This window comes from Apteryx mantelli, chromosome Z (genome assembly GCF_036417845.1).
Source record: "Apteryx mantelli isolate bAptMan1 chromosome Z, bAptMan1.hap1, whole genome shotgun sequence".
NCBI classification, from domain to species: Eukaryota; Metazoa; Chordata; class Aves; order Apterygiformes; family Apterygidae; genus Apteryx; species Apteryx mantelli.
Genome location: NC_090020.1, coordinates 3,314,483 through 3,327,576, shown reverse-complemented (window position 1 = coordinate 3,327,576; position 13,094 = coordinate 3,314,483). Strand labels below are relative to the sequence as shown.

At 38.0% G+C, this 13,094-nt stretch overlaps 1 protein-coding gene across 1 annotated transcript; it reads left to right on the top strand.

Annotated features, from left to right (window-relative positions):
- The first annotated feature begins 781 nt into the window (after positions 1–781).
- On the top strand, positions 782–2,602 carry LINGO2 (leucine rich repeat and Ig domain containing 2). The gene has a single exon (XM_067315978.1). The coding sequence runs from the start codon at positions 782–784 to the stop codon at positions 2,600–2,602; it is 1,821 nt and encodes a 606-aa protein (XP_067172079.1).
- The last annotated feature ends 10,492 nt before the right edge of the window (positions 2,603–13,094 follow it).

Here is a 13,094-nt window from a genome sequence, read left to right as displayed (position 1 = left end):
AGACAATTTACATGCCTTGAAAGTAGAAAAATGTATTCTGTAAACCTTTGTCAGGTCATTCATTCCCAAATCACATAAAGTCTCTCTGTGAACTAAAAGCAAAGAATCAATTTGTGCTTAGTACAAATTCTAATCAGAGGTTCACCAGTTCCTCCTTCCTGATCTAGCCATTCTGTATGTGTATGTGTGAACAAGCATCACCTGTTTACAGCTTTAAAGTATGCAATAAATTTTAAAAGGAATCTTTTCACTGTCAGGGAGCTCTTTTTTCTTGAAGATAACACAATATTAAGGCTTGCTTTAAAACACTGAAGTAAATAGCAGAGGCAGAAGTTTAGGTTCCTGTCAAGTCACAGAGATCCTGTGCTGTAAAAATCAAGTATGATTAGCCCTATTTACAGAGTGTACAGTGTTTATCTCCACTTTAGGTATAGCACTGTCATGCAGAGACCCACACAGCATGAGAAAAAAAATACTAACCTCCATTACTGTTTGGAGTAGGAAATGATTTTTTGTCCCCTCTCACATCTGAAGGGGAAATGCTGGATAAGCAGATCCTTTGACATGCCCAATGGCACAAAAAGAAAATCTGTTTTTTTGTTGTTGTTGCCATTTGGAATAGGTTGTGTTGTTTTGTTTCAAATGAAAACACAAGCACCTGCTTTGAAATGGTACTTAAAATTTGACGGAGACTTTCTTCTGCTGCAGACTTAACTTCTCCCCCTTCCCATCCTTATCCCTACAGGCACGTGACTGACAGTTAGACCACATCAGTGGAGTCATGCTTCACACGGCTATATCATGCTGGCAGCCATTCCTAGGTCTAGCTGTGCTGCTAGTTTTTACGGGCCCAACCATAGGCTGCCCGGCCCGCTGTGAATGCTCGGCACAGAACAAGTCCGTCAGCTGTCACCGAAGGCGCCTAATGTCTATCCCAGAGGGCATTCCCATTGAGACCAAAATCTTGGACCTCAGCAAGAACCGACTGAAGGGTGTCAACCCTGAGGAATTCACATCATACCCTTTGCTGGAGGAGATAGACCTCAGCGACAATATAGTTGCCAATGTGGAGCCCGGAGCCTTTAACAATCTCTTCAACTTGCGGTCCCTGAAACTGAAAGGAAACCGGCTGAAGCTGGTCCCCCTAGGGGTGTTCACTGGGTTGTCAAACTTAACAAAGCTTGATATAAGTGAAAACAAGATTGTCATTTTGCTGGACTACATGTTCCAAGATCTGCATAATCTAAAATCTCTGGAGGTTGGGGACAATGATTTGGTTTATATATCCCACAGGGCCTTTAGTGGACTGCTTAGCCTGGAGCAGCTCACTCTGGAGAGATGCAACCTCACAGCTGTACCAACAGAAGCTCTTTCCCACCTTCACAACCTCATCAGTCTGCATCTGAGACAGCTCAACATTAACGTTTTGCCTGCATATGCCTTTAAAAGATTGTTTCGCCTGAAAGACCTGGAGATAGACTCCTGGCCCCTCCTGGACATGCTGCCTGCCAACAGCCTGTATGGTCTCAATCTTACTTCTCTCTCCATCACCAACACTAACCTGTCTGCAATACCTTACTCTGCTTTTAAACATCTGGTTTACTTGACACATCTAAACCTCTCCTACAACCCTATCAGCACCATTGAGGCGGGCATGTTTTCGGATTTAGTGCGTCTGCAGGAACTCCACATGGTGGGGGCTCAGTTACGTACCATTGAACCACATGCTTTCCAAGGGCTCCAATTCCTACGTGTGCTTAATGTGTCCCAAAATCTGCTAGAAACCATAGAAGAGAATGTATTCCATTCCCCCAAGACCCTTGAGATCCTCTGCATTAACAACAACCCTCTGGCTTGTGACTGCCGCCTCCTTTGGATTCTGCAAAGGCAACCCACTTTGCAGTTTGGAGGCCAGTCACCAATGTGTGCTGGCCCAGACAGTGTCAAAGAGAGGTCATTCAAAGACTTCCACAGCACAGCTCTTTCCTTTTATTTCACCTGCAAGAAGCCCAAGATACAAGACAAGAAGTTGCAATACCTGGTAGTAGAAGAAGGGCAGACAGTGCAGTTGATGTGCAATGCTGATGGGGATCCTCAGCCTACCATAACCTGGGTTACCCCACGTCGGAGGCTGATCACAGCAAAATCAAACGGAAGAGCCACAGTGCTGGGAGATGGCACACTGGAGATCAGATTCGCTCAAGACCAAGACACAGGGATCTATGTTTGTATTGCAAGTAACGCAGCTGGGAATGACACCTATTCAGCCTCCCTTACAGTAAAAGGGTTTGCATCAGACCGTTTCCTTTACGCCAACAGGACCCCTATGTATATGACAGATTCCAATGACACCAGTTCCAATGGAACTAATGTGAACACCTTCTCTCTGGACCTTAAGACAATATTGGTGTCCACAGCTATGGGCTGTTTCACATTCCTTGGAGTGGTTTTATTTTGTTTCCTACTTCTTTTTGTGTGGAGCCGAGGGAAAGGCAAGCACAAAACCAGCATTGACCTTGAGTATGTTCCCCGCAAAAACAACGGTGCTGTAGTCGAAGGGGAGGTTGCTGGACCACGAAGGTTCAATATGAAAATGATTTGATGGTTTTCTGCTAGCAGTGCTTTTTCTGTGGCATTATAACAAATTAAGCCAGCCTGGCATGCAGAATTGCTGGGCAAAGGCAGCTTAATGCAGCTGTCACTGTTTCAAATGGTTATGTAGAAATGGAAAGACTATTTGTGGCTGTATAGCAGAGCCTCCAAACCTTGAGGCAGATATGTCAGGGCCTTTCACAGAACTCGTAAATTGTACTAATTGTTTGCATTGCAAATATTTGCATTCTGGGGATATCAGTAATGAGCTGTTGGCTCATGCTCATGGACAACTGTTCAACATTTTCTACCACTACAAAATGACAAAGAAAAAAAGCCTACAGTGTAGGATTTACATATTTAAAGAAAAAGACACATTTGTCTAAAGCATACTCTACAGTGAAATTTGTATCAATAGATCTCATTTGGTAAAGCCTTGCATCACACCTATTTGGTTCAACACCACAAAAAAGATAGTTTTCTTTTTTTTAATATACATCTATACTGTGTACATTTAAAGCAATACAAATGACAGGTTGTGCTTTTAGATATCCGCCAATACTGACCCAAGTGATTCATCCTCCTTTTAAATACCATCTAACCCAAATTACACTCCTGTAGTTACCAATTAGAAATAACATATTTTTCTCCTCATGTAAAAGTCCAGAGATTAATAGTTGAGAGCAAAAATGCTCAAATATGTTGATCTTCTCTTCATATAAATATAAGGCATGTGCCTAGTTTTTATACAGAATGGAATAGTTTTTATATCTGTGACATCACACTGGACCAGTTTACTGTAACAAAGCCCTGGGTCTCACCAAGGGAAGTCAACCTACTCATCATTGCTGACATAGAGGAATCTAGTTCTACCTTGATGAGAGAGATCTGTTATTAATGCCCAATATTAATTTCAAAGCCATTGTTAAAATGTTAATGTGTAAAGGGCAAAAAGAAAGAAGGTAATGCATTCTGCATACTCCTTGGGAAATATGGTCACACTACTAATTATAGGAGTGAATTAAAACATACAAAAGCTCTGCTAATAGAAATGAACTCTTCTCCAATGCCAATAAACTAGGGTTACCCATATATAATATGAGGATTATTATGCTAAAGTAATCTTTAAAACATGATAGCCTCAAAAAGGCTAACATACTGCCCATTATAATGAATTTCTAGCCACTGTCATTCTCATCTTGTATATTTATAAATAACATACAAACACAAAGCTAATTTCCAAGAGCAGATCACTTCAGCTATTTTTGGTGCCATTTTGCTAACTATATGGTTATGTTTCTTTCAGTGGCAGTATCTAAGAGCAAGAGGGACAATTCTTTCCAGGTTTTAGGAGGGTGGGGTTTTTTTGTTTTTTGTTTTTTTTTTTAATGGAGAAAAGGCAAAAGTGGAACATAGTTCAGTATGAATAATTGTTGGAGGGTTTTTTATTTTATGCCTCTAAACAAACCCATGAAAGGCTCAACTGAAACTTTATGTTTTACCTCCTGGTATTGGTATTACGGGATATTTTAGAATATTTTTATTTTAGAATATTTTTATTTCGAAACTCCTAGCAATAGGAAAATAAGAAGTTGCTTATCCATCTCTCAATTTCCTAGTAATTGTGAGCCATAGGTTTGTGCTAGGTGGTTGGTAACAAATACAATTTACAAATAATTGGAATAGCCTAGAGAAAGAATAATAATGACTATGTATGTTCTTAACCAGAAAGAATGTGAGAATGTTGTAAGATCAAACATTCAGATTTATGTGATATAAGAGCCTGTGTCCAAACTTAAAATTAGATTTCAGAACTTTGGACCTGAAGTCAGACTGACTTGTAATGGGACTTGGTTGCTTCCAAAAATATTATCCACACTCTTCGCCAGAGATTTTTTGAACTAAAACTAAAAATATCCCACTACTACCATGAGAAATGTGCCAAAAGTTGTGGGGTCCATATGTGCACCCCAAGTATGTACGTAATATAGCTGTAGGACCCAAGGTCTAAGCAGTTTTGAGAATCTCACCCTATTGCTCTTAGTGACCGATTTTTGTTTGCATCATTGCTCCATTTTAGGTCACCAAATTGACAAGAATGTAAGGCTGTTAGAATTTTCTTCAGGTTAGTTTGTCTTAAAATTAGAGGGGTTTTTTTGTTGCTTTTTCTTATTTTCTTTTTTTTATACTCTGAACCAGATAGTTGGAGAGTTGCAAAGACGTTTGGTACTAATCACCTTTGTTCTTTGAAAGTTTGTAGATTGAAATGTAATACCCTTGACTAACACCAGAGAATTTGTTTTTGTTGTAGTAATAACTACCCCACTGAAGCCCCCAAACCCTACTGTACCATAATGTGGAGAATTAAAGAACCAGTGAGGAGAAGGAAAGGTGTATCAGTACTACCAACTGAAAAAATTTACATGTGCCTTTGCCTTTTAATTGTAATTTTTCAATTAGTAATCTGTTTCCCCTCCAGTGATTTCATGCTAAATATTAATATTAATGTTAGAAGCAAAAATTCTTCTAAAATCTTCAGAGCTGCAGGGGTTTGCTTCTGCTTATACTAAATGACACAATAAAAAATAATAGTTCTCCAAAAAATAACCTGGAAAATTTTTGCTTTTAGGATTAATTATGAATTGCTGAACTCCCCTCTTCTCTTAGAATAATTCTAAAAAGTGATTACATTGTTAGTGTGCTGCAATGATTTCTAAGCAGTAGTGTCCTTGGTTAACTAAGTGGATTATGTTCTGGTGATGAAACTATGACCTGCTCTTGCAGAGCACCAACTTTCAGACCTGCCAGCATTTTTTATATTGCACTAAGGTCAATTAGTATTAAGTTTTAAGAATCAGTGTTTGCTCTCTGTCACTAGCTATGCTTTACTTTTTGCAGTCTATTTATTTCTTTGGGGACTTGGCAAGGCATATGGTCTCTCTTAACAGAAGTCAGGATAGCAAGGCTCAGAGACAAGCTTTTATCTTGCTCCACATAATCTTCTTTCACTCTCACTGTGGGATCGTTCGGGGTGAATAAGGAATGCAGTGTCAGGGTCAGCCCTAGATAAGCACTTTATTTCTGGCAGCTTTTTTCAAGAATAAAGTGAGAATAGCTGAATGAATATTTCCTCTGCCTCTTATGTATTCCCAGTCACATCTCCATCTGTCCTAGCAATCAAGGAAGCTCTGTAATTTATCTTACTGCAAGGGAATATCACATCAGAGGAAAGGAATCTGGCTGTGATGAGGCTTCCATCACATGAGTCCACTGCCAATTTATTCCGATTCAGGTTTACTGTTCATACCTACCACCAAAAAAAGAGTGAAAGAGCAAGGAATATTCTCGCCCTACCTCTTACTTGTATTTTGGCTGCCCCATCATGCACGCCCAAAGGCTGTACAGGCAGAACAATGGCACAAGGACCATTCTGACAGTCAAGGCAACCAAACTGCAAGGTCAGCAATATTTCTGCAGAAAAGGAGAAAATGGATAATGTTGAAACCAGCACAGTAACTTAAGAAAGCAGAAACCCCATGATCCTGACAATAATTTCTGTGAGAGCAGTGCTGAACCTCCCATATATATATATTTTTTAAAGTCTGCTTCCACAGACTAAAACTCCATTCTCCTACTCTTTCATAACAAATGAATGCACAAGTGTTGAGACTACCCAAGAATGTGTTAAAGAGGACACTGAAGAAACATCTTAAGAAAAGAGTTTGCAATGATCTAAGGGGCACGCCATCTGAGCCATATTTTTTAGATTTTCAGCTTGTTCTCAACATTTTCTTCTTTTTTCTTCCTTTCTCATCAGCTTGGCAGCTTTCTGTTCTCATAGGCTTCCTCCAAGACATCAGCTCAACTAGACTCAGACTGGGGATATTGCTGTTATTCTCTGCTTCCCCCTTCCTCACCAATCACACATGTTCTCTGTGCCAACAGGGACAGCACATCTAGAAACAACTGAAATCAGTCAGGAGATTCTGAGCCTCTAGAGAACAGCTGGTACAATATGATGTTCCTAGGCAATTTTTTAACTAAGCATTTTTTAATTAAGGACTCAAACTTGATGTCTTCATCACATTTCCCTGATTTGCATAATCTGCTACTGCATCCTGCAAAAAAAGGGACCATTAGTCAGTAATTAACTGGGCAACACTTCTATTTCTTTCAAAGAAGGCAGTGTTTGTGTAAATAAGCCACAGTCTGTCCTCCCTCCAATCCTGTTCCCATACAGATGCCAAAAAGTGAGGAAGGTTAAGTCTATCCTGTCCAGGTTACATAACTTTTTTTTTTTTTCCCCTGAATGATCTAGGAGCTAGCATGGTGACTGATCTGTTTATTGCCTTCCTCTTGGCTCAAAATGCAGCTTGACATGAAGTTTTAGAGAAAGGAGCACATAGTAAAGCTGTCACTTTTCACTGAACTTTAACTCCAGTCTTCTCAAATATATAAACCAGGGTAACAGAAGTATCTTGCAAGTTGCAGTCCACTGCAGCTGGTCTGAAGTTTTGCCATGATACAATGGTGGGCAAGTACTGGAATATCTCTGTCAGACCTGGTTCCAAGGTCCCAGGTGACTGCTGTTGTGCAAAAAAGAAAAAAATATAGAACTAAGGAAAGAAGAACTAGAAACTATTTCATCCAGTAATTTAAATGGTAACTGCTCCTATAGGAGTTAAAGGAACATCTCTGGAAAAGGTAAACAATCAACCAGAGCAGTAAATCATTGGCCTAGTTGCTGGAGAACCACTGCAATAATGAATGCAACTTTTTAAAGTTAACTAAACAATTTGGGTGCCCTGTTCCTATAATCTGTAACGACAATTACAAACTCAATTTCTCTTGGCAGCTTAGAAGAATCTCAGTGAGTTAGTTAGGTGGTGCATGCTCCATTTGTCTGTCTTCTAGTTCTACCTTCTTCCCTTGTCTATTGCACAAGACTTTGATCCCAAATAAAGATCTTTTGGTTTGGTTTAGTTTCACTGTATGTTTGTCTATTTTTTGGAATGTCAAAGCAGGACCTTAAACCTTCTTCAAGCCAAAAAAGTAATTAAAAAAGGGAAGAAGCTTGAATAAACCTTCTTCTGCAAAAGAAACCAACTAACTTCTCTGTATTTTTTGCTACTGAGATAATCACATACCAACAGTGAACTGCAGGTTAAATGATTTTGAGATTTTTTTTTTTTTTTTTTTTTTACTAGGGACAGGTGGTTAGGCCAGCTAGAAATGGAAATATTTATTTATAGCCTCAATGGAATGAGAAAATAGCTGGCATAGGCAACATAATGTTTCACATTTTCAATTTAAATTTAGGGATATTTTATTCTTGTATTCAAATAGATCATAGAAGAGTATAAAAGTGGAAACTTCAACCTCATAACTTGATTCTTTTGTATTTAGTCAAACTTGAATCGAAATTTGCATCAAGCAAAGATCTCAGAGCAAGAAACTGAAAACAGATTTTCTACTCTGGTGAGACAGATGTAAATCAGGAGTCATCCCCTTGACACCTGTGATGTTACTCCTTGGTTACACTATAAAGTTAATAAAGAAATCTAGCTTTTTTGTTTCTTATACGAAGAAGGCTATAGTGGAAAATAAGCAGAATTTATGTTTTAATTCCTTCTCATACATTCTGTTCCAGATTATTTTAATATTTGCCATTGCTGACTGAGCTGGAGAATATGAAAATGTAATTTCTGGGGAAAAAATAAAAAAGGCAAAAGACAAAAAAATCCTGTAATCTCAAACAAGTCTGCATATTTCATGTGGGGTAATTGCAAGTCAACAACATTATGTACTCACATCTTAATCAAAAACAATGAGCAGCAATTTCAAGGCAGTTGTTAGGATGGTGGAGAAATCGTACACATGTTAATAATTTTGATTTTTCAGAAAAATAAATATTTCTTAAACAATAAATTTATACTATTCTAATCCCTAAAAAGACATGACACTTTGGTCTCATTATACTGGGCATTGTAGGAATAGTTAGTAAATAACAGCCCCTGGTCTGGTGAACTAAAAAGCTTATGGGAGGAAGTTGACTTATAGGCAAGTACATATGATGACATGTCTCTCATTGCTTGGGGAGGGATTGCCATAGTGCGTAAATATTAAAATATCATCACACTGAAATCTATTTGCAAGCACATGCAGTTTATATGTATATGTTTGTGTGCGCAAAACAGAAAGAGTTACATTTCTTTTGTTTTTTTTTTTACTTCAAGTATTAAATGTATATTGCTTTAAAAGAGTATAAGGTTAACTAGAAAAAATGTGCTGTAGTTTATTTTAATATATATGATAATGATTATGGATGGGAATTGAAATAGCCCTGCTGTTATTACTGATAAAGTACATGACAAGTTGGGTTTGTCGTAAGTTGCTTCATGTTTGAGCAAAATATGTTAATACCAATGGAAAAAAAAAAAGTTTCATTTGTCAAGACAGTTGTCCTGAATGTCATTTTAAAATTTACTTTAGCGTTTGTTTATGTCATGATGTGCATCATACTTATCCAAAATGAAATCCAAATAAATAATTCCATGGAGTGGTAAGATTTACTGGGAAAAAGTGAAGAAAATTTACAGTGCTCCCCCATTGTAGTTGTTCACCTTTTTTGCAAGGGGTAATGGAGGAAACTATGCTAAGAAAAATACAGCTTTCTTAGCTCTAGTCCTGAAGTCCTCAGTCAAGTCTTGACAACAGGTTATCAACTCAGATCCACTACCTGTTGAACTGAGAATATAAGCCATTACATTGTGGAATAGAAGACTCCAGCAGGTATTTTTGATTTTCTCCCTTTCACGCTTCCTTCATAGCATGTAACCCTCAGGCTCAAGGGAAACACCAGTCAAATCCAGATGCTTTTTGCAAACTGTCAGTCCAACCTATTCCCACTACCTCTCTTACACAGAGAATATATATGTGAGAGAAATAATGATCATGGAGGAAAAAAAGCCTACCATATACCAGCACCATAGAGAGCACAGTCAAAAGGTAATAGATTTTACTGGCTGCATATCACTGTTTTTATGAAGCATCTGTTACTGAGAATCTGCCCCCGAAACATGGCTTCTAGGAAGAACACCAGTATGCAAACTCCTCTGAAACTGCACTAGAAAAAATTAAGTGGATTCTGCAGAGTTTGAAAACAATTCCTATCCCATCATGACCCACCAAATCCACAGAGGAGGGGCCTCTGCCCAAGCTCTCCAGCACATGATCAGATTTGAAAAAGGACACAGGCCATAACCGAAGCTATTGCTGCTCTCATTCTGCCAGGACTAAGTGCTTTCACCAACTGAGTATCTTACCTATGCTTTGCAGGATCATCTGAAATTAGATTTCTCAGCCATGAATCCATTGTCCACTGAATAAGGGCCCTTTTCACTAGGAGCAGGAAAAAAGTGTTATTGCTACCTCATACAAGGAAGGAGTAGGCTGAAGTCCTGCTGGATTGCTGTGAACAGAGATGGGGGGAGGGGAGGGAAGGGCTGAATCTAAGCTATCCTGAGACTTCTGAAATCTGTTTTATCCTTCTGCACTAGCATTTGAAGTCTCCAAATGGTTTTGTCTGACTTGCACCATTGTACCCTCCTCTGCAGCAGACTGTCTAATGCAGTGAATCTGTGGAAGAAACATAACTATAACTGATATTAAGAATCTACTTAATCATGTTCTTTTATTTTCCTTTAAACTGATAATCTGATTGACAGTCTGCAATCTTGCCTTCAGTACCACTGAAAAAAGAGCCATTGTACCTACCACTTCATTGAGAACACTGAGTTCATAACGAACAGACAATGCTTCCTGAAAGGGTTCTTCCATTTTAAGCTCTAGCTTTCTTTTATGCAATTAAAGTTACTTTTTTGGAATACTTGATATTATCTCAAGAAGTGGAACCTGTCATTTTATCACTGGCCCTGATTTACTGTTCCCAGGTCTTACAGTAAAAGAAAAACACTAGTTTTCTCCATGATAACCAGCGAAAAACAACATTGCAGCAGGCAATTACTGGCAAATTCATTAAAATCATCCAAATTAAAGCTGGGTCTGAACATAAAAACTGATCATCTCCAGAACTGCTCTTTTCAGAAAAAAATTGTAACACTTGTAGATAAGTCATAATTGGTGAACATCACTTCAGTAAGAGATTTTCAAAAGCATCCAAAATCTTCAAAAGTACAGTCTTTTTTTATAATTTTCTGACAATATTTATACTTTTACAGATCCACTTTTGGGGAAAAAAAATCTCTGATATAGAATAGAAGACTTGTCTCACATTTAGTAGCCCTCTACTGGATACCAAGGTAACCTTTAACTAAGTAAATGTTGACATCCAAAGTTTATTTTAAGAAAGGCCTGATTCTAACAAATTTCATATTTGAAAAGGGTAGGAGGAAAGGGGAGTATTACATGGTTACTCTGTTTACTTGTTAATAATCTTCATTCACAAAGATTAAGTTATTCTCACATAGGCAACGGCTTACAGTGAATTTTTTGCATCGTGTAACCTTCCTACATGCAGCTGTAGAGGAATGACTGGGAAAAAGGGCTTTATACATCTCCTGTACTCTCTGGACTGGGGGAAAGGCTGCTATTTTGTTCTGGGAAAGCAAGAATATACCTGAAACTGCAAGATTAAGAAACATAAGAGTTATCACAAAGGACATGATCCTGCGGCCCACAGACCTGGCAGCAGGCTGGAAGATTTGGTCTATATGCCTTCTTTCATAAATTTAGCAGATTTCTTACGGAAAGCCTTATTTTGCTTCTGTACTTTGAGGAATACATTTCAACTTTAGTAATCAAGGGGAAATATAATACAGTAATAAGTCACTGAAGTACAGATTTTGATGGAGAGAAGCAAAGAAATTAAAATTTGTGCAAAAGATGATATGACACTGTATATAACACCTTATCTAACTACCTGTGGTATTATCTGGATTTACAGGATCTGGTTTATTAACTAATATCCAGGGGATTCATTTAGCTCATTAAAGCTGTAATCACCAGCTGGAAGATCTTATTTACCTCATCACTCCCTAAAGTGGAAGTTATATTTTTCTGAGCTATTTTCCAGTGACTTTACTATTTATATGACTCAAAAGCACAAATGATGGAGAGCACATTATTTTATTATAGGGAGACAATAATAATAAATTTATTTCTTTTGCTACCAGCTATTTCCTGCATGTACAAAAACTAATAGATTACATCCATTATGTAAAGTATTGCTATCACTGAAATGAAACATTTCCTCTTAAAAAGCTACCAGCCTATGATGAAGTCTGTGCAATGCATCAGTTCTAACACTGAAAACACTTTTCTTGTTCAGAGAACAGGCATGCCATGCAAAGAGGTTACTGAGACAATACAGCCCTTTGACATATATAAAAGCTTGCATTTTAATGGGCTATGGAATCTCATTGTCTTGGCTTTAGTGAATTTGGCAGGTTATCACATTGCTAAAGGATATACGATCAGCAATGCCTTAGAGAAGGCGTAGCTTTCAGCCTGTAATACCAGCAGAAGGCCAGAACTTGGTATTTCTGAGGTATAATCAAAATCCTACTCCCTGGGCCTCAAACCCTCTGGAAAATAAAGTAAAAATATTTACCTTTCATAAGGAATATTCTACCATTTCCTTTAAGGATTATAAAACCATGCAGTTATGGTTCAGCCATCCCCACACTAGGAATGATAATTTTGTGTGTAGATTGGTATAAGAAAATAGACATTGTTATTAGACAAAGAAAAACTTTTTTTAAGAAATGCAACCCTTGTTGCACAATGTGTTCCAGAAGATGACGATGACGTAGTGACAGCAGTAGTCTGCCCTGTAGCTGGCATTTCCAACAGTTATAGAATAGCCAATTTATGCAGAGGAGTGGCGGTATATGAAAACAGATTGTCGCGAAAGATGCACATCAAACTTTCTGTCTTTTCTGCAGTTCAGTGATTTAATGCATGAAAAGACCTCTTAGGGCCTCATTTAATTAGTGTTTTTTCAAGGCTTGATAAATATGATTCGTCTCCTAAAGAAGCTATGAAGATTTCTCGCTGCATCTTTGATGACAAGAGATGCCAGAATGAATGAAAACCACACATCAGTTGTCAGGTCGTCAAGTGTCACACCAAATGCTGAGCACTCAGAATACTACTACAAAAAAACATTTCTGTTTGGCACATGTCCTTCTATAAGATTGTCAAAAATAAGACTCATAGCTTTTCTATTCTCTCATCAAATTTTGTTGAAAGAAATCTATTTAACATTCCCACTGGTTCTCCAAAGTTGTAACAGATAAAGTAATAAAAATCCACTTTTCAAATTTCTGCTTCCAATGTTTATCTTAGGGAATGTGAGCCAATAGTCTATTTGCTATGCTTGCCGCAACACTGAAATGTGGCCAACCCATACTTCATCTGTTAATGAAAACTGTTTTGATACATGAGCCAAACATTGGAACTGCCCCATTCCCAGCTTCTGC

What these genes read in the sequence shown, in the direction of transcription:
- LINGO2 (XM_067315978.1), top strand. Translation starts at nt 782, where the DNA reads ATGCTTCACACGGCTATATCATGCTGGCAGCCATTCCTAGGTCTAGCT.